General features: G+C 35.6%; 1 protein-coding gene across 1 annotated transcript in view; it reads right to left on the bottom strand.

The window, feature by feature from the left end:
* Positions 1 to 4,205: 4,205 nt before the first annotated feature.
* The window catches only part of CRPPA (CDP-L-ribitol pyrophosphorylase A), a 190,730-nt gene continuing 168,784 nt past the window's right edge, over positions 4,206 to 26,151 (bottom strand). Inside the window, exons 8-9 of the mRNA XM_040644561.1 lie at positions 4,870 to 4,962; positions 4,206 to 4,407 (exon numbers count right to left, since the gene is read on the bottom strand). Of these exons, the coding sequence (XP_040500495.1) occupies positions 4,267 to 4,407; positions 4,870 to 4,962 (234 nt within the window). The 3' untranslated portion in view covers positions 4,206 to 4,266. The remainder of the gene's footprint in view (positions 4,408 to 4,869; positions 4,963 to 26,151) is intronic.

Genomic DNA, 26,151 nt, shown 5'->3' with positions numbered 1-26,151 from the left:
GTCCTAATTATTTTTTCCACTTTTCATGTGAAACATTGTTTCTTCTTTTTAAGTAGATCTTAAAGTAGTAGCATCTTACCTGTCAGTTTATCTTAGACAACAGAAACCTCCTACGGTCAGTATTTCCTAACACAGAAGTTGATCTTCAGATAATCAACACCCTGAAATAAAATCTGATTACAATAAATACCTACGTACCAAAAATTCAACAACACTCACTGGTCACTCCTTCAGTGCTTAGCTCCCTCCAAGGAGCTAATTATTATGTTCCAGATGAGGTTGAAGGTCACATGTACCTTTTAAATGACTACTGAATGACAATTAATAGGGAATTCCAATATATTTTCCTGTATCTCCTTGAGAAAATGAGAGAGCACTGGGTGTTATAAGCAAACAATGAATCATGGAACACTACATCAAAAACTAATGATGTACTGTATGGTGACTAACATATCATCAGAAAAAAAAAAAAGAAAAGAAGAGAAGAGACAATGTGGGCTCCACCAGCATGGCAGACATCAACCAATTTGATCAACAACACTGATCAAGTGTTGTTTTTGCCAAACAAATGCCCCAGCTTAACTTCAGCCTCATTTCTTCCAAAAATTTGTGCTTGTAGAGTCAAACATGGTCACATTGCAAATGACCACCTTAAGTAGTCCATCAGTTTAAAAAAACCTTCACAAATACCTAATTAAACACAATTTTACTTCGCATTTGCCTGATTCCTACTAAGCCTTCCTCTGCTCAGATGGACTGAAACTGGAAGTTGATACACCATCACATAGAATAGGTCTTTAAACATTTACAGTATATGCATTCAATAACTACTGAATCACATAACTCCAAAATAAAAATGGATGTATTTTTCCATGACCTTGATGTCATTTTAGATTTATTTTCTGGTAAATAAAACCTACCTGCTCAGGGAAGCAAATAAACAAACTCTTCTTTGACCATCCTCAGAATTTAGAATTGCTTAACAAAAGCCTTATTAAAAACAAACAAACAAAAAAATCTCCCATGGTATGTATGATTTAATCTTCTAGCAAAGTAATTCCAATAAAAGCCAAGTAGGCACACCATAGTCTATAAGCTTCCTATTACAACATCTAATTGCATACATATGTAGTGTGCACACTTATACCCCCAGACATGTATATATGTATTTTTCCACTTGATTGTGTGCAAATTATGTCCCCAGATACTTGCACCCAAGTTTAAATCTTTAATGTATTTTGCAATTACAATAATATTTTACACACAACTACTAATTTGTGGAATACCTGAATGGTTCTGCCCAATTTTAAGTCATAGGAACATTGAAATGGCCTTGTAGCCATTTGGGGGAAAGTACTATCAGAAAGAAATAGGATGATGCCTTTTACGATCATTTATAGGACAATTCAAAAATACAGAGAAATTCACTCGCTTGTCAATCCAGAAAGGCAGCGTTCTTTATTCTACCTTTTCAGTGATTCAGTCCATCCTAAGGATACAGATTCTATATGTGTTCTAATGACACTTTCCTATTAAGTTTAATAATAGCTTTAATAGTCCTACACTACATTGAGTCTACCTATATACAATGAGAAAAGAATGGGTGAACAAATATTACTCATGGAGTAGTAACAAACTCTCCTATCTTAAGTAACATTTCACAATGTTTACAGCATACATACTTATAATAGTACTATCCTCAAAGTAGTTCTGGGAGACATTTCCTCCTTAACTAGAGGATTATCTATTTTTTTCCTTAGTTTAATACAGAACACCAGAAAGTGGGGAAAAAAAATTCTGGCACTTACTGGGATACATAAAATAGAACTCAACACTAATAAATGGAAAATTAAATTTAAATATTTATGGAAAAAATACAAAGAACAGAGGTTGAGATACAATAGTTGCAACGAAAAGAAGAACAGTTTTAAATCTGTGTGTATGCACGTGCACAGGTGTGCATGCCTGACGGCAGAAGGCAGAGGCAAAAGGTAAAGAGAAAATTCACAGATGGCACGGATTCCCCCCGTGCCTGCCACAACTACTGCCACGAAGAAAAGTCGGCCCATAGGAAACATGCTTTTGTGTTAGATCTAATACAGTACGTATGAGAAGATAACAGAGTACTCAAACTGAAGTATCTAATAGAATGTTGAAAAATGTCTGACTCAACCTCAGGAATCAAATTCGAGCAGTGGTAGTGACCTTTGAGTCAGCTCATCCAAAATGGAAAGAGGAGGAGCCAGGCTGTTACGTGCGGTGTTGCATGCCTGCAGAAGAGACAGCAACTGCGTTTTCCGATTATGCTTTCATTCATTCATTCATTCATTCATTCGTTTGTTCGTTCGTTCGTTCATTTTAACCCTTACAATGATTTAAGAAGTAGTTATCAGGCTCATTTCTAAAATGAGGCCAGCGAGCCTCAGGAAAGTTGAGTAACTTGACCAAGGAACTGAGGAATTCTGAGGTTAAAGCCCTTGCTCCCTTCATGCTAGTGATACATGAAACTTTATAATACTATCTAGCAACATAGAAGGAGATTTCCAAGCAAGTTAATGTAGAGGGAGGACGAGGGGGCCATACACAGAATATTTAACCTACTTGTACCCCACAGAACCTTAGAGTCTTCCAGGATTAAGTATATTTTGTGGTCGTAATGTCCCACAAAACACTCCAGTGAAAGGCATAAATATCCAATAAAATCAATCACTTGTGGAACTTGAGTTTCCATAATTAGCAGGATTCATGAAACTTACCTTTAGGGTATATAACCAAATACAATAGGCCAATGAAATCAGTTTCCCCCAATTGCTAATTTGTTTATACTTGCAATGCTAGACTTACAACTTATTTGTAGTAAAAATTATCTTTTCCTTCTGTACTAATGATCTTACCTAGGAGAACTAATTTCCTACACTAATGGGATGGGCCTGAGCTTTAGAAGCTCGACAATTGCTATGTTTTGAGAATTTTACATTTGGAACCCCTTCCCACGGCAAAGTGCCACAGACTACTAGGCTAGCTTGATTTTATTCCTTCCTGGCTGTGCTGAGATCCCCCTCTTCTGTGCAGTTTAATAGGCCAATTAAGTAAATGGTATACTGAACATACACTTTTAGTCTTTCACAGGAAAGACCTCCCCAAAATTTTCATGGGCCATTCTTTGAGAAATTTTCTTTCCTGTTTCTCACTCTACTTTTGCTGTCCAGATGACAGAGAACTATCAAACGGTCCACTTTCTTCCACATATTTTCCCTTTCAATTTTTTTTTTTAACTTTGGAAGTTCTTTTTCAATGGCATTCTGCTAACATGCTAATAAAGTTCTTTCATCTTACACAAACAACTAGTCAACTCAGCAGTATATTTTGTAATGGTAATGAAGAAAAAGAAATGAAATCCGTTGCTAGATTATTTGTTTTCCTAAACTTGTCGATTAAAACAAGTAATTGAAGTAACAAGGGAACAAGTCTTAGAGGTCACAGCAAGAGAATAAGCTCAAGAATCCATAAAGAGGAGATTCTTCTAAGCTTGGAAGCATTTCCTCAAGGACGAAATTTTGTTTAAAAAAAAATGAATTTCAAGGAAGGGAGCCTAAGTTTGAAGAGTCAAATCTGCATTGGTTAAAAAAAATGTGCTTTATGTATATATATATATACACATATATATCTATATATCTATATACACATATATATATATAGATATCTATATACACATATATATATATATATACAAAGTTACTACCCATCAGAAAGAATGAAGGGCACCTGGGTAGCTCAGGTGGTTAAGCATCTGACTCTTGATTTCAGCTCAGGTCATGATCTCAGGGCTGTGAGATCCAGCCACGCACTGGGTTCCACACTGGGCATGGAGTTTGTTTAAGATTCTCTCTCCCCCTCTGCTACTCCCCCACCAAAAAAAAAAAAAAGATATCTTGCCATTTGCAACAATGTCGATGGAGCAAGAAAGTATAATGCTAAGCAAAGTCAGTGAGTCAAAGACAATTATACGACTTCATTCATACGTGGAATTTAAGAAGCAAAACAGATGAACATAGGGGAAGGGAAGGAAAAATAAAATATGATAAAAACAGAGAGGGAGGCAAACCATAAAAGACTCTTAACTACAGAGGACAAACTGAGATGGGTAGGGAGATGGGCTAAATGGGTGATGGGCATTAAGGAGGGCACTTGGGATGAGCACTGGGTGTTGTATATAAGTTGATGAATCACTAAATGCTATTACTGAAACCAATACTACACTATATGTTAATCTGAATTTAAATTTTTTAAAAAAATTTGCATTAATTCACTTACTGAAATAACAACAACGGGATATAAAACAGAAAGATTACTCTCTTTAACCATGTTCAGTAATCTCCGGGTTTCCTCAAAATCAAAGGACATAACCTGAAAAGCCAAAAAAATAAAAGTGAAAATAAGTTCTCAAATGATTTAAAAGTTAATCCAAGGATAATTAAAAATTAAAGAGAAAAAAATGGAGAGCTTTTACATAAACATTCAAAACATTTATCAAGCTTAGTTTTCACTTTTTGAACAACTTTAAAGGATATCTGTTAAGGTCATATCTATTAAAATTTAAACTATTCATTAATTCAAACATGTTCCATCTTATCTGCTTCATACCAGGTAACTGAAAATGGTGTCTAAAGAAATACACTCTCTTCTCATTATGGGAACTAGCTTGTTAGAAAATATTATTTTTCCATAAGTTAAAAACTAAAACTTCCAAATGCATTCCAAATAACACAACTCATCTATCAAAACTTAAATTCAAATAATTAAGAATCAAGAAAAAAATTATCTTCCACATTACATTTATACAGATCCTCAAGTGCTTTTACTACTTACATTCACACAAACATAGTTGTAGCATTGCTCTAAGATGATTTGCTCAAGATCTCTGCAAGGAGGACACAGAGCTCCAGACGTGACTTTTACATGCTAGGAGGAGAAGAAAAAAAAAGAAAAAAAGAGAGAGAGAGAAGAAAAAGTAGTTTATAAACTAGAATGACCAAACCAGAACCTAAATGACAGTTACAAATGAGCACCAAACTTCTAGAGACATAAAAGCCAAGAATCATACATAATAATAAAATAATTCAGGCTCAAGTTTATGAAGCTACTAAGAAAAAGACATTTGAACGACTCCATGAGTAATGATTACTATTCTGATAAACACAGATATAGCTAAAGTAAATAGTTTTAAATAAGAAAAGTTATAGGATATACGCAGGGACAACCAAATAACTGTTTTTTCTTATTCAAAGGATGAACTGCAGAAAATGCTAGATTATTATTAAAAGGTTGGTCAGGGATAGTTGGATGATTCTGGAAACATGTTAAATTCTACAGCTGCATAGATTTAACTAAACCTGAAAAGACTAGAAGTGGGAAAAGCAGTAAGAAATTATTATAATAGTGTAAGTACGAAAGAAATAAAACTTGACCTACGACAATGATAGCAAGAGATGAAGAGATTATTAATAGAGGTGGTCCCAGACTAGATCTAGAGTACTAGACATATTACAAAAATTTTCCTAATGATGGGCTCCTGGATGGCTCAGTCAGTTAAACATCTGACTCTTGATTTCGGCTCAGGGGATGATCTCAGGGTTGTGAGATGGAGTCTGCACTGGGGCTCCCCACTCAGTGGGGAGTCTGCTTCATATTCTTTCTCCCTCTCCTTCCACCTCTGCCCCTCCCTGTGCACATGCATACTCTCTCTCAAATAAAATCATTTAAAAAAAGAAAAATTTTCCTAATGCCATTTTTATTCCATACTGCTCAATATTCTAATTAACTTCCATTTTTTCTTCTTACATCGATATGAACAAAAACTTAATTACTAAACAAGGTAAGTGTCTTATCTATATTATTCTAATTTCCCCAGAAAGTCACATTTCAGGGGTTAATACTGGCATTACATTTAGAAGTCTTTACAATCTACTATTCTAAAATAGAAAGCTTATCACTTAGTAAAACATTAAACCCTGTACTTCTAACGGCTTTACACAGTAAGTAGAATTCATCCTAATTCTATGCAGTTCTGACAAAATATTAGAGAAGGATAAGTAAAGGTTTTGAGGTCTTAGCAGTGCTACAAATTAGTTGGCTCATAAATTTCAAGACTTTTCTTTCAGTCTAAAGTTCTTATTGAGGGGCGCCTAGGTGGCTCAGTCGGTCAGTTAAGTGTCTGCCTTCCGCTCAGGTCATGATCCCAGGGAGCCTGCTTCTCCCTCTCCTCCCCACTTGTGCTCTCTGTCTCTGTCTCTCTCTCTCTCAAATAAATATATAAAATCTTTAAAAAACACAAAGTTCTTATTGAGTACAAAGTTCAGAGAGAACATTAAAAAATTAACAAAACAGTTCCATATGCATCAGCCCTATATGGATAATAAAATAGGAAGAAACTGGATTTCATTATGCAACATTTAGTTTGTTCAAGGAATCACATCTTCTAGATATTATAGGGAGACAATTTTCCAAGGGGTTTCTCATATACCCAAACATTTTCAAATGCATTAATAGCTAATTTACTCCAGATTGACTTTTCAAAGCTGTTTGCACAGCAGGCAGATTTGCAAAGATAGGTATGTCTCTTCCTGGAGCAAATTTGCTTATGTTCCAGAAAATAAAGGTAGAGTCCTCTCTCCCCCTAGGGCAGATCTGCTTGACATTCCAGAATAATAAAGACAATGTCTTTTTTAAACAAGAGGATGTGCTGGTTTGCCCAGTCCCTAAATAAGGCAAATGCTCCCCAATAGTAAGATTCTTCTTTAATGCACCCCACTGGGACAGCACCTGCATTTCCCTGTAGGAAGGAACTACAATTCAGAAAATCAATGCTACCCTGTTTTGCTCCTTAATGCTACTGCTGTAACAAATTGTCTTTTCTTGGACCACAGAGTTTCAGGTCTTACCCCAATACTTAAGATATTAGCACGAATGTCTGCATGCACATACCATATAATTCCTCAGATCCTGCAAAGTTTGACTTGACAGATAGGAAATAAGACAATCACATCATCAGATCTTAACAACAAATTCAACAAATGTGAATGAAATTTGAATTTTAAAAACTGACTTAGAATTTTCTTTTCCATACATGTAAATTAGGTCTAGGATGAGAACATGAGAGATATTTAGCGTTTAAGTACTGAAATGGAGAAAATTCTAAAGGACAAGGTATGAGATCCTTGTGCACATAAACATCCTGTTTTTACCACTAGCAAATACTTAATAGGTATTTCAACTCACAACAGATTTTTTTTAAGAAAATAAGTCCTTTCAAGAAAAATGGTCTATGTTCTTAAAACCAAGAACTAGAAAAATGTTAAAAAAAAAAAAAAACCCAAAATATCACTCATTACCTAGTAACTTCAACGTTAAACACCATTCCCACAACTCTATTAATTCATGCAGTAGGACAAAATGATGCAGAAACAAAAGCAATAATACATTCTAATGAGATGACATTTGTGTCTTTTTTTTTTTTTTAACCACTTAGGAAAGAAAATTGAGTAGAGTAAACCTGAAGATGATGCTACGCTTCAGATAATTTTTCACTCCCAGAGCACTAAGCTTCTGAATGTTAAGAAAAGGTAGCATGGAGAGGATTAAGACAGTGGATTTTTAATGGCAACACATTTATTTGTCAGTATTTGTTGACCTCCTTCTATGGGAGGGAAACAAAAAGCACATTTTAACTTCCACCTCAAGCCTGGTTCTGGTCACTCATTTTTACCCTGACAGGGTTTATTAAATTTACATTCTATTCTAGAAGCATAATATACACTATGTAGACATATCTATATCCCAAAACACTTTTTACACAAAATTTCTACCTTTCTAAGTTCTTCATTTTAATTCACGTCTTCCTATGATGAACCTTATCTGCAAGGAGTTTGTTTAATTGGTTTCGTTTTTTACAAAAGTCTCGGCATTTTTATGTTGAGTTTTTGCTTTTAGACTCAAAGAAGAGTTTGTTTGGAAATAAGTTTGGTTCACTCTCTCCCTCACAGATTTGTAGTCACTGTTCCAGTGTCTCCAAGCGTTGTGTACTATCCTGATACTCCATTTCTCATTCACCTACTCACCATTCATTTTGTTACCTGGTAGATCTCAACATCAGTAGTCCTAATAATACATGTAGACGTTGTATTTTATTTTCCCCCCCATCATCTTTTTAACGGACAATTTGGCTGATGGTCATATTCTTGGATTCCACTTGCATTCCCTCCAAAATTCATAGGCACAGCTTCATTGTGTTTGGATACTGAATATTGTAGAGATGCAAGAGGTCAAGCAGAGTTTTTCTCTACATTTTGATTGCTTTTTTGCACCTAGGTCCCTATCTGAAGAATTCTTTATGAGGAAATTAAAAATCCTGACCAAAATCAGCACATGCTTACTTGGCAATTGTTATCCCTCAATTTTTCCCACAGCTGTGCCCATTTGGTCTCACAGAACCAGTTATTTCAAGGAAATATTCTTCTAGCTTCGAGAATAAGCATTATCGCTGTGTTGGATGCCTTTATCATCGCTCTTATCTATTCTCTTTAATTCTGACTTAGAGCACCCTGTAATTATCTCAAGTTTCCTACTATGATAATAACCTGATATCAGTTGTATTCTATTTCTCATCTGCTAAGTAGTTCTAATGTAGTGTTGCTCTGGTCTTACTTCCTCTGATAGCTGTATTAATCTCTTGCAATGCCATCTTTGAAGTGTGTTTTTAACTTTCTTGAATTCAAATTTTTACTGAATTCTACAGAACAAAAGTTATGAGAATATTTTGGGGATAGGGAAAGCCTTGATGTTTCTTTCACATTCCTAAAATCTGATTTGCATGTGCTGCAATTATGTTTTTGTATGAATTATAGAGTTCACTAATTTTTTTTTCACAAGTTGCAGAGTTAAAAAATGGTGGGCACTAAAAATTTTCCCTGCCTCTGCTGCTGTACCAAAAAGATTTAAAGGATTTTCTCTGACTTTTCCCTGGCCTTCATTTGAGCCGGTCAATCTGCTTTTCCCTCAATTAAAATTTAAGGATTATCTGGATAATCACCATTGCCTTGCAGATCCATGGGTGGGGTTTAGAAAACAGGATGAGGCAGATCAAGGTTGGGGTAGATTCAGGGACTGTCAAGGGTCCCCTCTATGATTCAAAAACAACAGTGTTCCTGCTGTGTCATCACATAGACTATGGGAGGCAAGGGAGCTATTCGGGGTCTCTTTTGTAAGAGAACTAACGCCATCATGAAGGCTCCACACTCATGACCTAATCATCTCCCAAAGGCCCCAATACCTAATACCACCACACTGGGGCTAGGATTTCAACATATAAACTGTAGGAGAGAACACATTCGGTCTACAGCACTTGCATATTACACATGCTCAAAAAAAAAAAAGTATTCAATAAATGTTTAATATTCCTAAAACTGAGCTTCATTTCATTTTTTCAATTAAAAACATTTAAGAACAATTACATTTTTACATGTATGTGTTTAGATTAAATCTCAAATTGTAAAACTGTTATTTAAGTCCTCCATAATCTACTTATACTCTGTTCAAATCCTAACCATCCAACTTCACTCACCAACACTACTTGTCAACAAAAATATTCTTTATGGCCACTTTCTTCTATTATCACAAACACTGGACCCTTTCTTGCTCTGCGATGGCTTCAGCCCATACTGACTTCAACATATACTTGTTCCCTTGTTAAAGCTTTGTTTCTTAAACTTAATTATTAACAGTTAATAAATACAACGTAGCTGCTAGAATACAGGATACAGATACATGGAAGCACAGTACCCAGCCAAGGTTAACTTTTGTTATTATTAAAATATATTTGTTCTACTATTATTTAATGAATTAAAATTCCAGTTAAAAGGTTCATCATCTAGGGTCTAGGAACTAAGACAGAAATACACACACAAGTGTTAAATAGTAGCGTTTTCTTACCACCTTTAAAAACAAACAATAATGCTGCAATTGATTTCTTCCTGAAATTGGCACTCTAAAGAACTGTTTCCAGTTAAGTGTAATTCTTTTTTTTTTCATACTCCTTTTCTCCCAACCAGAAAATATTTTCCATGCTTGAGTTTAAAAAAAAAATTAAAAAATAAAAAATAAAACTTAGATTTACCTAAATATAGCAAAGGAGTCTTGGACACCTTTAATAAACAAAGACCGCATTAGACAATGCTGTTCAGTTGTTTATGAAAACGCTCTATGGTATCATCTCATGCTGTCATTCCTAATGTTTCCACACTCAAACACAACAAATGGAACAATCTGCTGGCTAGAAGAACTCCTTGTTCTGTAAATATTTCGGTTCAAAGAACATTTAAACAAAATTTAAAACAACCTTCCAGTGTGTTCAGTAAAATTAAAGAGGTATACCAAAAACCAAAAAAACCATAAGTACTTTCCTTACGTCATGACAAATAAGAATTTAGAGAAGATTTACTATTGACGAAATGTGAAACCACCTGCCTACTAAAAATACTATTTAAAGCATGGCTATTAGAAAAGGAGATGGGTTGTCGAAAAATGTTTTCCATTTCAAGTAGAATTAAGACTTAACTAAGGCGGAAAGACTTTGGTTCAAGTCCCATGAGTCAGAGGTTCCAAAATGTGTTTCTGAAAAGTCAGTGTTTCTTTTACAGAACATGTTGGCTGGATCATCACTGAATCTGATTCCATTAATTTCTCACCTCCCTCCCATCCAAACAACAGCACTAATGTGGGCATAAACCAGCAAGTCAGAGCAAGATACACTTTCCACTCTGTAGACAATAGTAACAAAAGTCTTGTGCTTGGCAAGGACTGTGGGGTAGAAGAAATAGAGAGAAGCTGGTCTCAGGGTACAAAGTTTCACTTATGCAAGATGCCTAAGTTCTGGAAGCCTAATGCACAGCATGATGACCATAATTAATAATACTGTATTGTATACCTGAAATTTACTAAGAGGATAGATCTTAAGTTCTGACAAAAACCAAAAAAATAAATAAAGCACAAAAAACAATAATTACATGAAGTGATGGATATGTGAACTACTTTGACCATGGTGATCATTTCAAAGTGTATATGTACATCTTAGTGTGTGTGTGTGTATAATTTTGTCAATTATATCTCAATAAAGCTGAGGAAAAAGTATCTTTCTATACTGCAAACCCACATTTTTGAAAGGCATCTTCTGCCAACTGTGACTGCTGAGACTGGGCCATCAGTTCATCACTCAGTGTGTTTATCTCTGGTGTGTGAATGTTGTGCCTAGACCCTCAGAGGTTAACAGCCCAGATAGTCTCCTTCTCCATTTTTAGTAACTTTCACCTGAGAAACTCCTTTAATAAGCATTCATTATTTTCTACTTTTAAAATGCCAATTAATCTTTACTTCACGGTTATTTTTAGGCTTTTGTGGAGGTTGCGTTCACCTAACACTGAGCATTTACTATTTTTTATTTTTTTAAGATTCAGCATTAAAGCTCTTTTTGTAGTTAAGAGCATGATCTCTGGAGCCAAGGTCCCTGGCTCTGAATCTAGCTCTGCAACCAGCTTTCTGTGTGACTTTGGGTGAACTACTTAAGCCCTGTGGCTCAGTTTACTCATCAGTAAAATAAACTCTTCAGAATTGATAAGAAAGCTAATTAACACATGAGAGTTAAGGATTAACTTTTCCAGAACTTGTTCCCTATAAGTGAGCTTCCTGGGAAGCTTTAGAGGGAAAAAAGCTTTAAGGCAATAAATCTTAGGGCACTTTTGAGGTGATAATAAACCAGATTACCATTCTGCCATGTTATGTAAACTATGGACATCCGAACATCAACGGGATCTGGTACATCATACCAGTAGCCTGCTACTTCACAAGCTGCCACCAAAGACTCAGACCCCTAGCCCACTCGATATATCAAACAACCTATTGACCTTCACTTAGTCCTAAATGCTGGGCAGGCAGAACAGCACTAGAACCAAGGTTCTGCCATGTCACAACAATGTTGGGTCCCAGTACCTTGTCACACCAGGGGAAGGGCTGGTATTCCCTTGCTTATGCAGCTTAAAAGCCACAGTGCATGAAGACTGGAGTCTAACATTAGCCCTTAAGCTCCTTTTGCAATGCTACATAATGAATGGTCATTGCCTCTATGCCTGAGTCCAAGGACTTCCCCCAATAATCACTATTATAGAAGTCCAAAGTCTATGTGAAGTCTATCACATATTTTTTTAAGTATTTACTTTTTTTAAGTATTAACTCAATACTTTAAACAATTATCTTATTGAAATCACAAAGCACACATATATATAGGTAGATAGATAGATAAAATCATTATACTTGTGTTATGAAAACTGAAGCAGAGAAGTTTAAATAACCTGTCTGAGATCATACAACCAGTGAGGGGTAGTACTCAGACTAAGGTCTCTTGGATCCCCAGGCCCGTTTCCTTAACCTCCACAATACACTGGGTGTCAGTTTACTCCAGATGACTATTACCTCATCATGAAAGTCACAAGACCTTTACTCAGAGAGAATGATACTACAGATTCCAAAGTCAGCTCAGGAGGAACACCTCATCTGTACAAAGTCATTTGAGTACTAAGAAGTTTAATTGCTGCCATACACAATCTCCTAACTCAGATCATTTTTCTGAGTCCTGGACTGGGAACCAAGTATTTAAGTAAGGTCCTCCAACACTGGTTCTTACATTTGATCCTGGAAAACAGTCAAGGATGTCTGAACCACTGCATTTAATACATGCCAAGTAGTTGGTGATGGTAGCAGAAATGATTATTGTGGTAATAAAACCTTTAAAGAGTCCACCTTTATACATCCCCCTCTCTCTGTTAAAATTCCTTTGAAGGCCATTATGGTTCTGATTCAAATACAAGGACTGTGGAATAGACACTACAGACCACAAGCCTTACAAACCTCAGCACTACCACAACAAATTCAAGGCTCCCATCTCATTACAAAGTATACATCCAAAGCTGGATATTGTCTATAAAAAAGGTAAATCTAGCAAATGCACATCTGCTCAAGCTTATCTTCCCATTGAGTTTCACTACAGAATGTTATACTTTATATAACCAATGGACAATTTTATAGTAAAATGAGAAATTACTGGCTTTAGCTCTTAAGTATTTTTTGGCAGGCCTATTCTGTATTACCCATTTTGTCATTTTGTAAATGACAAAAAATATGTTAAAAAGGTATGTGCAGTAATATGACCTCTTTATTTTTTCCTGGTAATGCATAAAACATTTGGAAGCTGAGTACTGGCAAGATGACATAAACAAACCTTCTGTCTTAATTAAAAATATAAAAGGCAAGAAGAGAATATCCTATCCACTGATGGATTAGCATTTCATTCATTCAACCAGTAAGTATTTGTTGGGGGCTCTGAGCCGGACCGTAGATCGTAGCAATGAACTACACAAAGTGTCCGTCCTTGTGGAGCTTACATCATACTGGAAAGATGAAATCAAGTTTAGACTTGTGTTTCTCCAATTTCAATATGCATAAGAATCCCCCGGAACCTTGTTAAAAATAGAGATTTTTATTCCAGTAGATGTGTGTTGGGGGGGGTGTCTAAGAATCCGCTTTTCTAACAAGCTTCCAGTTGATGTTGCTAAAACTGGTTCATGGAACCCAGTTTAAAGCATCAAGAGGTTGGAGATAATCTAAATTATACCTAAAATCTAAAAATCTCACACTCATTTTCAGTAGATATACTCAAGAGTGTGCTTCCATATAACCATCAGAAGATAATTTTAACTTTGACTCTACTGAAGCCATTGCATTTCCGCATCATGTAAAATAAAGTACCCATCTCTTGATTTAATCAGTATGGCAGATACACGAGTACAATTAAAGAACTACTTCAACTGTTTTTTTCCCCAAATTCTTAACCAAATTTATAGCATAATCTAATTTATAGCATAATCTAATCTACAAAATTTTAATTTTTTCTAAGTAACATAGACACTGTCCAGGTATATACAGAAGTATAATTAGAGCCCATTTCCTATATAATTATGCACTAATAAAATACATACAGGTTATATTCTAGTCAAAACATCACAGATTTAAATTAATTAGAATCAGCACCACAAAAAGTTTCAAGTCAGTTTTATACATGATTTAAATAGTTTACCGAAGACTATAGTTTATTGCATGTAGCTATACATTCATTAGAAATTACAAATACAATACATATGGCTTCACTCCCAACCCACTGTAAAATTTGAGCATTCACGAAACCTAACAAGTTGTAGTAGTAGTTCTTAACTCTGGGCAACTTTGTCCTCAAAGAAAAGTCAACAATATCAGGACACATTTTCAGTTGTCACAGGTGGGATAGGAAATTACTACTGGCACCTAGTGGGCAGAGGACAGGGATGTCGTCACATATTCTACGATGCACACACCAGCCAACCTCCAAGATAAAAAAATTATCTATACAAGTAAGTCAAAAGCATAGCTACTGCACAATCTTGCATTAGATGGAGAGTTCTAGTTTTGGGTATTCAGCATTTATTTGTGAATCAATAAGTCATACCAAAAGCAGTAATATTCTAGCAACTTTAAGGCTTTAATATAGTCATTCTTTTTACAAGGGAAATACTAAAATTGATTTTAATCAGTGTTTTAATATTTTTTATCATACCATAAATGTGACAAGTGTATATTCAAAATGAGTAGATAAGGGGAGGTATATATTAAAACCAGATTTGCAGCTCAGTAAGCTCTGTACCTTGCTTTTCCACTGTCTTTAATTTTAAATTAGATATGAAATACACCATAAGAACCCATAATCAGCTACAATCATGTATGAACAGCTTAGTGATTTCACATGTTCTTCTATCACAGAGGAAGCATCCACTAGATTAACTTTTAGGAAATATTTAATACCATCTCAACGCTTGTATAATCCAAATGCTACCATTGTAATTTTTCAAATCCTACATAGTACACCAAAAAAATTTCATTATTGTATTTTCCTCTCTACCAAGAAATGTAATACCCATATTTATGTAGAGAATAAAATTTCCATCTCATACAACTTTTCATTATAAGTTGCATATTAGTATCCTATTGAATATACATTATTTAGTGTATAGGTCCAAAATGCTTTTATAATATTAAGATAAATTACTTTTTAGACAAAGTAACTCAAACAATCATGTGACATTTCAGAACTGTGTGAACACATGTACACTTCAGGGTATTTTTTAAGCCGTATTATGTCCACGTAACAAAGAAAGGTAGATTCAGATATTGATGTAGAATCCTATTTTAGATTCTAAAAAACAAACCTTATAGTGTTGCTTATGGACCAATTTCTTCACCCCACTTCAGAGCTCCCTCTGCATAGCTCATTTCTTCATCACTCACTTTCTCTCCCTCTCTCTCCCTCTCTCTCTCTCTCTCTCTCCTTTCCTGTCAGAAGGCCACTGGACACCAACTTCAACTTCATCACTTTTGCTGACTCCAGTTCATCTCATCTCTCCAACATCTGCTCTTTGCCCTTCCCTTCCCTCCTTTTGTGAAAATAGTTGTCTTCTGGCTGGGAAATCAATTAGAATTTCTTGGGTGTACTTCGTGTTCTAAACTCCTCTCAATGGTTCGCATGATTGATGGATGCCCAGCGGCTACCTCTTTATCTCCAGAAATGTATTTGGCTGACGTCCAGGTGGAGAGGATTTCCAGAAGTTTGCTTGTTCATCATCCTATCACCATTAACTGCAACTATGTATCTGGTTCTCACCATATACACAGCCTTGTGCAAGGATCAGTGATAAAAGAAATGGTGAAAGAGATGGGTATAAGAATATAACAATAAAAGGCAGAATATGCAGAGTGACACCACTGCTGATGAGTAGCTTAGGAAGTCCAAGAACCAGAAAAATGGGGACAACTTCATGAAAAAAATTATATTAAACTGAGCCTCAAATGAAATCTGAAGCTGACTAGCAGGGATGGCAATAGAATTAAATAGAATCCTAAGTGAAAAGGACAGAAAATGACAGAATTTCAAGGCATGAGCAAGATACAATAGAACACAGCGAGTGAAAAGTTCAGTCTAGACTATGAAAGAGATCAAATAACTGGTCAAACTGTATAGACTTTGACTCACGGGCATTGAACAGTCATTGAAAGGATGTAGTATCCACCCAAGAGAAAAAGAGATCTGAACTTAAGCAGGCAAGTACTTCCAGGCTTTGGAAACAAGATGCCATGGATAATTTATTAGGACCACAAGCTCAAATGGATATATTTGGTTCAGTTTCCCTGGAACAACAAAAACCCCAGAGCCATTATTTAGCTAAAGCCACCAGAACAATAGAATAAACTACTTTATGGTATTTCAAAATAGTTATACTGCATGCAAATAGTTGAAATGAAATTCATCTCCAAACTCATTCGGGAAGACACAGTAATTCCAAGTATAAAATGATACTTTAAAAACATGTATCCTATTTGGAACCAAGAAAATCAATAAAGTGAAGTGAAATCACAGTAAATAAGGTCTAAAACTTTATCTCACTTTAAATAGCATAAAAAACTAGTGAATATATATTCATCGATATCAACTGATTAAGGATAGAAACTATAACCTACACTCCAAACAACATTTTTTCAACTTTTTATAAAGACTTTCCTCCTAAACATGTTTACCACGTATGTATGTCAAATCAACTAATTTCCTGAATTAGAAGAGCTGATTTTTACAAATATATGCCCCAAAGTAAATGCTGGGTATTCTTTTGCTTTTAACTCAGCGTAACAGTTGTCTAGAACTTGTGAACAATGACCTCATTCCTAAGTGGACAAGGATGCAGAAAAGCATTTTTCCAAATTAAGCATCTGGTTCCTTGAGAAAGGGTAATATTTCATTATGTGCCTGTGACTCAAAAACATACAGAGACAAAAGACGTAGATATGTATATAAAGTACACAAAGTGGTATTTAAGGAGGATTATACTTACTCCCTCATTAATAATGACTCTAAAACTATGACAAGCAGTTGCAATTATAAACTGTTAATTTTATTAAATACAACATGGATATAATGAATACCATCCCAAGCAACTAGGTGGTCCAATAATTTTGATTTTTTTTTTTTTTTTTTTTTTTACCTCTGGAAAACTGATCAGGAAATCTGGCTAACATCCCAAATAAACTGAAAGAAATTAATTGGATGGTCTTCAACTAGTTTCTGTAGTCTTGTATATACACCAAAACCACATACTCTAACTGAATTAATTGTGTTGGTACTGTTCAGTCAGAGGTCCCACAGTAGTGTTTACAGTGTTATTTCACTGTACTTCACTGTGTTCAGCTTCAAAAAATGAACAAATCCTTTATCTTTAGAGCAAAATATTGCGTTATATGTCAAAATAAGCATAAAATAACCCCATTTCGAATGGATCTTACCATGTTGTAATGACTTAATTTGCTCTGTTCTTTCATTTCTGCTCTTCTAATTCATTTGCTATTTTTGATGTTTTGTTTAACTAGCATGTCATACGCTGATCTAGTTAGGTCTATAAGAAAAAGCAGAGATCCATATATTCACCGGACACAACCTTGAGGGCATTAGGCAAAATAAACTCGGTATCACAGACAGCTTCAACAAAACCAAAGGATGCCTTCCTTCCTTACTCCCAAGAAAACAAATACGTCTCAGTCATATTCTGCTAGTCATTGGTGGTTACACAGAACAGTAATGAAATTATGTGCTCCAGGAAACAGGAAGGAGTGGATAAGCAAAAACAAGAAAATTTCCTACAGATCCTGTTTGTTCCAAATATAAGACAAGCACTCTTTATTTAAGAACTTCATTTCTTTTATTATATGAATGAAAAATGGGTTGAAAAGACCTGGGCTTGTAAGGGTAAATGTGATGTAGGAAAATATTAAATACTACATGTCGTCTTCCACAGAATTTTACTTTAAGAAGCAATAGACAATATAGTCTTTTTATAGATATAATTGGTTTACGTCATTTCCAGTTCGTAGTAACCTTCACAGAGCCTGTCCCCACATCCCAACACTTCACCTCCACTTCAACCACACGAGTTTCCTTTCAGCCCACTCAACAAAGCTATCTGAATGCCTTTCACACACTCTTCCTCCTGGATTTCTCTTAGCTAATTCCTGATTACACTTCTAAGTTTAACGAAATGTCCCATCTGGCAAGAGTAAATTCTAGCTCACTGCCCTCCTGCAATCTAAATGCTTTTCCAGGGCTCTCTCTCACATTAGCATACTTCGCTTTTTGCTTAGAATAGTTATCACCATTAGTAACTAAACATCTTTTTGTATTCATTTGCTGTGTTATCCCCAAGTTGACAGTATGTTCGAGATAACCCTTGAAGGAACCATACTTGTTTAGTTCAACTCCCTATATCCAGTGACTAAATCTTAACAGGCATGTATTATTTGATAAGTAAATTAGGGAATTAAGGAGTAATGAAGAATGACCACATTCTTATAAATCCCTTACTTATAAATCCCTTCTTACTCAGCACAGTATATATCATAAACTATTTTTCAACATTTGTTGAACTAGAAAATAATGAGAACAGATTCTTCCACTACTGTCTCATGTAAATCTGGAGAGCTCTGGCTCTAAAGTAGGTGTGGTCCAGGAAATACTTCAAACTCCTTAAGGAGTCAAAGAAATATAACAAGCCTGATAATAAAGCCTTGAAATTCAAGTATGAGTGAAATGTTCATGTGTATGGAGGGCGGGTAGGGTGTCCCTTAGTTCCTTATTTTACTTTTTAACCAACCTCTTTCATGTATTTGGTGTGCATCATTAGAGTTTAGATATTCAGTTCACCTCCTAAGGTATGTTTCAAAAATCTAGCATACGTAATTAAAACACACATACCCTATCTCTTCCTTTAGTTTCAAGGAGAATCATTTTTTCTTTTCATGCTAATAAGACAATCCTCCCACTGTGTACTGAGCAGCTCCACAACCTCAATGATCTGCCTTGATTTCAATACTGGTGACTTCAGCCTTTTTATGTGTTCTTTTCAGAGTGAGACAAAAGCTCTGGGAGATAAAAATGTTAGAAAGTGGGGTGTTCTGTGTCTGTCTGTAAGTTATGGGCTGAAAAATGACACAAGATAAATTTGCCCTTATGGGGGAGAAAAATATATAAAATTAAGCAATTCCTTACAAGGGGACTTCTTCCTGACATTAGCTATAAACCCTGTTAATCATCTGCTTTTTAAGTTCTTTTACATTACCTATTCTTAGAAGGATATTTAGTAGAAATCATAATGAATCAGTTAGCACCTGCACACACTAGTTATGTGATCTCAGGTAAATCATTAAACCAGAGTTTTCTTCTATTTGTAAAATAAGGGGGGTAGATTATTTTAAAGGATTAAGGTACATGACATAGTCTCTGGCACATTAAAGGCACTCTAATTGTTAGGGTTGTGGCTGTTTGAGAAAAAACATTTTGTTAAGTCCTTCTGTGGTTTAACGGTTTTTAGGCAAATTTGGAAGCCAGGACAGATGTTTTACTTATGAATGATATCTCCTTCCAAGTCAACCAAGATTCTCTAAGTTTACGGGACACACAGTTATTTTTTGTAAGTTCTACATTAACTCTTAGTTTAAAAAAGTCCAACATATCTCCTCAAAGGAGTATATTACAATTAAGAGGTGCTTGAGAAACACCTTTTTAAAGACATATTTAAATATTTTAAATATCTTGGAAAGCAAGTGCTCGCGCAAGAGAGTGCACAAGCAGGATGGGCAGAAGGAGAGGGAGAGAGAATCTCAAGCAGACTCCATGCTGAGCACAGAGCCCAAGGCAGGACTCGATCTCACTACCCATGAGATCATGACATGAGGGAAACCAAGATTCACACACTTAAGAGGCTATGCCACCCAGGCACCCCATCAGTGGTACTTCTTTCTTTTGAACATCCACATACACCCTGGCTTTATTATATGAATGAAATCCCTAAATGAAAATCAAGACTAATCTTTTAAAGTTCCTAAATTTATCATCTATATTTATAGATCAATTTGATACTTGAAATTCAGAGAGAAATTTAAGTGCTTAAAAATTAGAAATATCAAGCAGAGCACACAAAGAATAAAGGGAAGAAGATTCTGGAAACAGTTGTTTTAATCTTCAAGTCTCTGTAGATCTCTCCAATAAAAAGACAGTACAAGAAAAAACTTCAAAACCAAAAGCCTATCACAAAACCAGTATTAGTGGGTAAGGATAAACTGCCAGCAACTATAAAGACTGCCGTTTAAGATAATGTGCAGACCAAAGAGGAGGGGGGAAGGGAGCCCAAAGAAAGTAATACAAAACCATCATCAGGTACTCTCTGGATAGCTTAGCAGGTCATTCTGGAAAGAAGAGCAAAAACTCAAAGAGGCCAACTAGTCTTCAGTTCAAAGTTGAAAACAAAGGAGCCACATGAAGGTTCTCACTCTGCTGGGAATTATTAGGAGTCTGGGCCCAAACTAAGAAAGCACCTTCTAAGTCAAAGCATCAGCCCAAAAAGTCTAAATTGACCGAGATGCATTAGGAGTCAAAGAGAAGATCCAGGTAAAGGAGAAAGGTAGCAGAGACAGAAGCTCATAAGGAATATGCCCATCTCTTCCATCTTTTCCTGAACAAGTGAATAAGAAGCATATGCCATTAAGATAAAAAAATTATCCTGACCCATGCCTTACTCCTAAAAGTAGATAAAAACCCTTCTTACTTAAAAAAGTAGCAAGAAGAGAGAATCCCAACTCTCATAAGAAATAAAGGAACAGAGCGGCTGAGTGGTTCAGTCAGTTAAGCATCCGTCTCTTGATTTCAGCTTGGGTCATGATCTCAGGGTTGTGAGACTGAGCCCCACATCAGGGTCTGCACTGGCCATGGGGTCTGCTTAAGATTCTCTCTCTCCCCGCTTCTGCCCCTCCCCCCCAGCTCTTGCAAGCATGCACTCTCTCTCGAATGAATGAATGAATGAATGAGGTGTCAAATAATGTCACAATACACAAACATCAGAAAGACATTCACAAAACAAGTTAAAGCTGTAACCTAACACTTAATAATAAGCTAAAACAAAATGAAAGAACTACAGAAGTCAGAATTGGAATAAATCAGAAACAAGGTAATTAGAACAAGACATTTGAAAATGAGAAAATGATGTTTCAGAAATGAAGAGTAAATTAGGAAGAACACAGAAGAAAGTATCACAGATAATGCCTCAAGAAAAATATAAAATTTCAAGTATGAAAAGCTTAAACTAAAATTTTTTTTAAAAACCAAGAGAAAGTAATAGCTATGAAGATGGGCAAACAAATAGGAATGTCAGAAAAAGAAAACTAAGATAATGGAATGAAAAAATACTAAAACAATTAATGCCCTGACAATTTCACGAAATAAAAAGATGTGAAATTATACTATAAGAGAACACATTGTGTACAAAGGAATATTAACCCAAAAGGGCCAACACTAGAATTACAATTCTAGTAAAACTGGACTTTAAAGAAGAAAAATTTCACTGGGCATCTAGGCAGAGACCAGATTTTAACCACACTTGATCCAAACACCTCATGATAGGAGACAATGCAGAACCATATTAAAGATGTTCAGGGAGAAAGTTTTGAACCAAAGTTTTCATTGAGCCAAAATCAGCTTGTACATGTTTAACCACAGAATAATTTTATTCACATGCAACAATTTGGAATATTGTGTCAAGGAACCCTCCCTATGAAATCTCCTGGAGCATTAGTTTCAGAGAACCAAAAAGATCTGCAAAATATCAATGTAAATCTCCTCAAAATTAAATATTTACTTGTAGATCTAAGACTAAATAATGGTTGTGAGGGAAACATTATAGTATGTAATCACATATAAATGGGAGAGAAAATAAAAAAAAAAGCTTGCTGTCATTTCAAAGATGCTACCTGGTAATTAATTAAAAGACACTAATTCAAATTAGATACTGAAAGCAGAGGTAGCAGGAAGATGACACTAGTTATTTTCTGTGCTGCCCAGAAGACAGACCCATTAAACAAGAGCCAAAAGGATTTAAATATTAATAAAAGACAAAATTATTTCACAGGAATACTTATACAAAGGTAGTCATCAAAGGAGGACAGGAGGAAAATCTTGGTAATTGCAAAACAATACTTATTATATAGATACTGATAAGCAGTATAAGGAATAAACCATAAAACTTCAAAAAAGTGGTTACCCAGAGAAGAGGGAGGCAAGAGGGTACAGAAGACAGGGACAAAAGTTAGACTTCTTTGAGTATAATTTGCTTCATAGATTTGATTTTGATAAAAGTTCATATAAAATTATAAAACAAATTTTTTTTAAAAAAGCAATGTCTCAAATAAGGCAAATGATTTTGTGTATCCAGACAGCATCATAACCAATTAGAAGTACTATTTCAAATGACTGCGGAACACATTACTTTGATTGTACATCCTAAACAGGATATACCCTCGAGACAGTGGAGGAAAAAATACCTTACATTATTCTCAAGAATCAATTAGCATGAAATACAGCAAATATGTTGTGTTGGAATCATGTAAAACACTAAATTCCACCACTAGAGAAAGTGACAGACATAAAACACATTTAAAAAAAAATTCTACATTCCCAATTCTAGTTTCAATTAAAAACATCAATAAGAATCAAGGATGTGTTTTTAACAAATGATGAAAACTGTTTTCTACCTCTGTTCAACAAAATAAACTGGAAACAATAACCAATTTAGTAGCAGCCAGCTAGAGAACTGGTTGATTCCAGATTTGGTCAGGAAATGAATCTAGAGGTCAAGATGAATCTAGAACATCATGTCACACCAGAAAGCAGGAAACTTATCAAACCAATGAGAAAAGGATTCAAGCTAACTTGAAGAGGCTTCTAACGAATGGCCAAAACTGGACCATTTGAGCATTAGTAAAAGTGTAACTGCCATGAACTGAATCACATCGAATACATTTTAAGATCATGAATCTATAATATTTAAGAATAAAATACCCCATTGATACTCTCCAGAGCAGAAGTCACAATTCCACTTTCTTGCATTTCACTTTGTATCATTTTACAACCTTTATATAATAATGACTCTAGGCACTGGTGTCTGCTTACACCAAAGAAATACAAAAGACCAAACTTATGTACTTCTTGGGAGAAGTGTACACCACCACCTTTGAAAAAAAAAAAAAATGATTTTTTGCCAAAGAAAAACTTCAGTCCAAATCTGAACAAACCTTTAGATCTTACTACAATTTGCAGAATATACAGGTGACAGACAGACAGGTTAAGTGACACCAAAGGGTTGCAATCAGTAAAACCGATAATGTGGGCATTTCTAAAAGACAATTTACTCTATTTAAAACAAACAAATAGAGATAAAAGCTATAGATTAGGGGCGCCTGGGTGGCACAGCGGTTAAGCATCTGCCTTCGGCTCAGGGCGTGATCCCGGCGTTAGGGGATCGAGCCCCATGTCAGGCTCCTCTGCTATGAGCCTGCTTCTTCCTCTCCCACTCCCCCTGCTTGTGTTCCCTCCCTCGTTGGCTGTCTCTATCTCTGTCGAATAAATAAATAAAATCTTTAAAAAAGAAAAAGCTATAGATTAAAAGAAACTTAAGAGACATACAAACCAATGATTATTTGCGGACAATCTTAGATTTTTTTTTTTTTTTTTTTTTGAGAGAGAGAGGGAGAACACAAGCAGGGAGCCCGATACAGGGCTTGATCCCAGGACTCTGAGATTATGACCTGAGCTAAAGGCAGCCGCTTAACCAACTGAGCCACCCAGGTGCCCCAGTTTGCAGACAATTTTGAAAAAGAATGAAAAGTACATCGAAATATACAGTGACAACAAATGAGAAACAAAAAGGATAAAATATACAGAATTGTAGAGAAGTGAACTACTGGACAAGTGAAGATATTAGGGCATGGTTATGGATATCTTGGAGCATAATTATATTATGATTATAGTTTAAAAGATGAAATCTTTTTTGTACGTATACATACTGAGATATCTACAGATGAAAAGATAGGATAGCTGAAAATTTCATCACCATAATGGGGGGGTGGTAAATGAGTAGAGAGAAAACAAGATTGGTCATGAGTCGGTAATTATTGAAGCTAGGTAATAAGTAGATGAGAATTCATAATAATATTGTCTCTTTTTAAGTATGTAATTGAAAATGTCCATCATCAAAAGTGACACTTGGGTTAGGCACGTAGGTGATTCAGTACGTTGGGCATCCAACTCTTGATTTGGACTCAAATCATGATCTTAGGGTCATTAGATCAAGCCCCATGTCAGGCTCCATGCTCAGGGTCTCCTTGAGCTTCTCCCTCTGCCTCTCCCTCCAGATCCCCCCACCCCAAGCTCTCACATGCTCTAAAATAAATAAATCTTAAAAAAAAAAAAAAAAAGTGACAGAGGGACGGAGTAGCAAAGGCAAAGAAAAAATTATAGAAAGGAAGCCTAGCAGAAGCTCAGAAACTATTTCTGAAGCTGCGAACAATATGTTAAGATCATTATCTCTCTCTTTTGTGGGCTCATTTCTTCTAAAATTAAGTCAATATTTAGTATGTTTTATCAGATTATACAACAGATCACCTAGGGTTATCCTATGGAATGACCAACATAAAAATCTAAACAAAGTAGTCGTTGACTCTTTTCTCTATTGGAATTTGAAAATTTGTTAGGCTGGTTTATATTGGATAGAACTGTATTTAATTCAGGAGATTAAACTCATTTCTTGTTTAGAATATGTCCTTAGGCTGTTGGTTTAGGCTAGTCAGCGCTATTTGTCGGTCACTGATTTGAAAACTATTCGGATGTTTTTGATCAACTCTGGTGTTTGTCATATAGAATATCTGATAAACTTGAGTACTAAGGACTACTTTTCATATCAAATTGATTGGGTCTCCATTTATTTAACTAAGGAATTATAGTTTGGTTGGATAATGACTTCTAATATAGAAGACTCAGACTTAAATACAGTACTGCTTCACATGTACAGAAAGCTAGGACAGCCATGATAATGGGTATTTTCTAAGTTAGTAACAAATTTATGTTTGTGGCAGACAAATTCTAAAGAGACCCCCAAACAATTCCCCCATCTCTCAATACTCACAATCTCACAGAATCCCCTCCTGAGTGTGCCTTGCATACATTGACTAGCTTTGAATGAAGAGAATAGGACACAAGTGATGGGGTGTTACTTGTAAGATCAAGTTATAAAAAGACCACGCCTTCAATCCTGAATGACTTGTAGTGAGGCAGCTCTGTGGGTAAGTCCACAGGGCAAGAGCTTGAGGCCTGCCAGCAACTACTTGCATAAGCTTGGGAGCAGATCCATTTGCACATGGATGATTCAGGTGAGACTACAGCCTCAGCCTCGCAGAAGCCAGCTGGACCACAATCAAATTAAAAACCCTGAACCAAGGCCAACTGGCTGTGCTGTGCCTAGACTTATGTCTCACAAAAACTGTGAGACAGTGCATGTTTGTCATTTAAGGTCAGTAGGTTGGGGATGATTGGTTATGCAGAAAGCATAGTACAATACATAATAGAAAGTTCAAGTTAGTAATAACAAGTTATGATCATTTATCCATTTGTTTATTTAACATTCAATAAATCTCCCCCTCGTATCAAGACTGCACTAAGCTCTGAAAGACTCCAGATTCCTCAGTTGAAGGATAGTGAGATAGAATTCAAGTGTTGTTTTGGAATTTTATTTGCTTCAGGGGTGAGATAGAGAATGGGTGGAAGATTACACCAGGTTTAGGAAACTAGGCAAAATATATACACATCAGAGGCGGAAACCTTAGCAGATGGAAGACAACTGCTTTGAACAAGAATTTGTGAAATGTTAAATATTACTAACACTGAAGTTTGAGGGTCTGAGGAACTTCTAATTGGATTTACAGATCTGAAACACAGGCTGGTGAATAATTAAACAGAGGGCTAGAGAATGATTTTATCTCGAGCAAGTAGATAATAAATGAAGCCATCAACACGGTTTTCCAGAGAAAACCACTCACCTATGTACCGGAAACCTAAAAATTATGAACAGGATCCTATAAACAAAACTAAGAGGAAGC

Source organism: Ursus maritimus, unplaced genomic scaffold (genome assembly GCF_017311325.1).
Source record: "Ursus maritimus isolate PB19 unplaced genomic scaffold, ASM1731132v1 scaffold_3, whole genome shotgun sequence".
NCBI classification, from domain to species: domain Eukaryota; kingdom Metazoa; phylum Chordata; class Mammalia; order Carnivora; family Ursidae; genus Ursus; species Ursus maritimus.
This window is presented reverse-complemented; position numbering and strand designations above follow the sequence as displayed.